This window comes from Stegastes partitus, unplaced genomic scaffold (genome assembly GCF_000690725.1).
Source record: "Stegastes partitus isolate 25-593 unplaced genomic scaffold, Stegastes_partitus-1.0.2 Scaffold1333, whole genome shotgun sequence".
Lineage (NCBI taxonomy): Eukaryota > Metazoa > Chordata > Actinopteri > Pomacentridae > Stegastes > Stegastes partitus.
This window is the reverse complement of record NW_007579064.1, coordinates 150,928-154,606: the sequence shown is the minus strand read 5'-3', so window position 1 is coordinate 154,606 and position 3,679 is coordinate 150,928. Positions and strand designations below refer to the sequence as shown.

General features: G+C 43.6%; 1 protein-coding gene across 1 annotated transcript in view; it reads left to right on the top strand.

The window, feature by feature from the left end:
- Positions 1–3,679, top strand: part of LOC103369809 (T-complex protein 11-like protein 1) — a 24,150-nt gene that overhangs the window by 17,600 nt on the left and 2,871 nt on the right. Inside the window, exons 4-6 of the mRNA XM_008298625.1 lie at positions 1,764–1,936; positions 3,129–3,310; positions 3,448–3,620. Coding sequence (XP_008296847.1) covers positions 1,764–1,936; positions 3,129–3,310; positions 3,448–3,620 — 528 coding nt within the window. The remainder of the gene's footprint in view (positions 1–1,763; positions 1,937–3,128; positions 3,311–3,447; positions 3,621–3,679) is intronic.

Below are 3,679 nucleotides of genomic sequence, written 5' to 3'. Positions count from 1 at the left end.
AACACATCTGAGTTCTGGTAGAACCTGACACCAGATCAGTTCTACATCCATCCAGGTGTCATGATCTGAAGATAATTGAAATCTGAGTAATTTAGGATCAGTTTCGTGTCATTTTGAATATTTTTTTTTGAGTCATTTTGGACATTTTTCATGACATTTTGAGCAATTTTTAAATATTCTTTGGACAGTTTTCATCTAAATTATCAACATGACAGTTTTTCACCATTACTCAAGTTCATCATAATGTTGTGCAAAACTGGTCAGTAAACTATAAAAGATAAAAAAGGATAAATATACAAAAAGAAATAAAAGGTTGAAGAAATACTGCAGGAGATGATGGATGTTTACATCGTGCCATCGTGGAGGCGTCTTGTTGAGGCGGAGCGGATGTTTTACATGTGAGAGTTCATGATGGTGACGACTCTCAGAGAGAAACTGTCTCTCAGTCTGCTGGTCTTTGCTTTAGAGCATCTGTAGCGCCTCCCAGAGGGCAACAGCTCAAACAGCTGATGGCAGATCTGGTGTCAGTTTTTAGCACAACTCAACAAAAAAATTGCAAAAATGATACGAAAGCTGTCTGAAATCAAACAAAAAACTTCCCACATTCCTCAAAACGTGTCCAGAACACCTCACAAGTTGGTCAGAATGACGTTAAATCGTCAGAAAAAATACTCTAAATGTTGAAATAACAAAAAATGTCCAAAATGACTTCATTTGAAATGAAAGTTGTCAAGAATTACTCAGATTTGTCCAAAATGTCTCAAAATTCATCCTCATGTTTTGTCTGTCGATTGTGACACCTGGAGTGAATTTAAAGGTTCTACCAGAACCCAGACGTGTTCTTCCTCCTCAATGTCGTGTCCATCTGCTGGACTGATGAAAGAGAAACTTGTCCAAGATGAAATAGAAGTTGTCTAAAATGTGTTGAAACCTGATCCAATTTGTCCATAATGACAGAAAAAGACTCAAACACTGTCCTAAACGATTCAGACATCGCCCAAAATGTCTCGAAACTTCTCTGAAATGACCCAGTATGCCTCAGAACTCGTCCCAAATGTCCCCAAAATGCCTCAAAATCTGTCCTGAACAATTCAAAGCTTGTCAAAAAACACGTTGAAACGTCTCCAGAGTGACTCAAAACTCATCCTGATCCATTTAAAACAACAAAATGTCTGTAAACCAGAAAAAAGGTCACAAGATGAGCCTCTTATCAAGATGTAGGAAAAACCGGGACCTTTGATCTGCTGGAACTGGTTCTGACCAAAGCTGATCTGGTGTCAGGTTCTAGCAGAACCCAGATGTGTTCTTCCTCCTAAATGTCATGTGTCTATCTGCTGTACTGATGAAGTTCTGAGGCTCAGAAATGATGGAAAAAGTCCATTAAAGTGATCAATCTGGACCCTCCTCTGTGGACTTGAAGGACCTGGACCTCTGGAACATTCACAGTCTGAAGGTAGAACTCTGGTCAGTAGATGAAGGTTCTGCAGATACAGAACCAGATGTTCTGAGGAGNGAGATGATTTTTGTGTAATTTTGGACGTCTTTCATGACATTTTGAGCAATTTCTGAAACATAAAAACACATCTGATCTCTTTTTAAAACACTGACACCAGATCAGTTGTACATCCGTCCAGGTGTCGGCCTTTTGGGGATTTTGTGTTCAGCGTTTTTCAGATTCCTGCAGCTTAAATTATTGATCTGTCTAAAAGGTGTTCTGACCATGTGGTGACCATGTAAAGACGAAGCGACCCTTTCTCCTGCAGATGCCTTAGACTACACTGAGAAGTGGCTGGAGGAAACGGTGAAATGCCTGAAAGAGTCGGAGGCGGCTGGATGCAGCGCCGCTTCGTCCGACTCTCACCTTCCTCTCAACGTCCACAATCAGGCTTATCTCCGCCTGCTGCGGTGGGATCACGCCTCAGACCCCTTCCCAGAGGTAAAGCCAGCCCTCGTCACCTCATTTGTCCAGCACATTTAATACATCGTGTTCTGATTTCAACCAGGAACTCTCCTCTGGGCCAGTTTGTCATGTTGCTGCACTGAGGTGTTGTTTGATTGGTTGTTGGGTCCAAAACGAAGTTCTGTTCAATATTTTTACTCCTTTTTGAGAACTTTTTATGTCTTCAGACCTGGTCATTTCTGTGTTTTCACCCTCAAATAGAGCCTGTATTACCTGAGAAACCAGCCAATGAAGGAAGCTTCAGTTCAAGGTGGTCCATGACTCCAGTCTGGTTTCCCTTCAGCACATTTTATCTGCATAAGATTCCTTTTGTCTGGAACATCTTCTGTTTTTCCACATCCCTCACAGACAGATTAGTCATTTTATTGGTTCAGTATCTGCAGAAATAAAACTCCTACAGACATGAACTGTGGTGACAGAATAGTTTATATCAGATCAGGATGATTGAATGGATCCAACAGAGGACACAGTTTGAATTATTGGTCCTTCAAAATGGGAAAATGTGCAAAATGTTTGCTCAAGGTTGGTGTTGTGTCTCCAGAGAGTTCCTGTCAGTGTCTATCTATGGATGGATCCATGGTTCTACTAGAACCCAGTCTCTGGTCACATTTCACCACCTGTTGAGGCTCTAACATCAGTAGAACCTGATGTGGTGAAGTTGGACCAGATGAGGTTCCAAGTTTTAGATGTTCAGACTAAATGTTGACGTGGATCATTGGTAGGAACCAGAACCTGGAGGTTCTAGATGTTGGTTCTGGATGTTCAGAGCTACAAGATGCTTCATGTTGATTCATGTTGGAGTTCAACAACATGCTGAATGTTCTCATACAGATGCTGGAAATTAACTGAGAAGACGATGATGATTCAACATCATCATGAATAAACTTTTCTCCATGTTGAAGGACTAATCATTAAAAATGTGTCCTCAGCTGGATCCATTCAATCATTTAGAAACTCTTCTGTCTGTGTCCACATTTCCAGGCTGTAGGAGTTTTATTTCTGGAGATACTGAACCCTTAAAACAGCATCACAGGGTTTTTTTTGATAAAAATTCTCATGTCTGAAGACGTGTAAGATTATCAAACTTCAGCCTCAGTATTTTCCAGAACTTGGCTTTGGTGCCTGGATAACAGGAGCGCTGTCTTAAAGCGTCCCTTCTTCCCTCCAGACGGTGCTGATGGATCAGGTCCGGTTCCAGGAGATGCAGCAGGAGGCCGACCAGCTGGTTCTTCTGTCCTCGGTGCTGCTCATCGTCTACACCACGACAGGAGAGGCCATCTCGGGCCTGCCGGGCCTGATGGAGACCCTGAAGAACACCGTCAGCGTCATGATCGCAGACATGCACGCGCCGTGAGTTCTGCTTTAACAACACAAACAGTTTGATGAAGCTGCAGCGGCCAGCTCGGCCTTCGCTTCCCTCATTCCAGACCTTCTGACCTCCAGCTGGACCCTGCTCCCATGCTGCCTTTCCTACTTCCTGTTTGCAGGTCTTTTAGTCTGCAGGAAGCTTTGGCGACGCTCGGAGAGAAGCTGTGTGTCGAACTCAGTCAGAGTCTCAGTCGACACGGATTCTCTCCGTTCTCCGCCGACAGAAGCAGCGCGTTGAAGGGACAGATCTCAGCCACCGTCCAGCCAGACAACACGGTCCGCAAGCTGATGGGTGAGGACGGGACGGTCTCCAACCGGACCGCCTCAGAACATCTGGTTCTGTATCTGCAG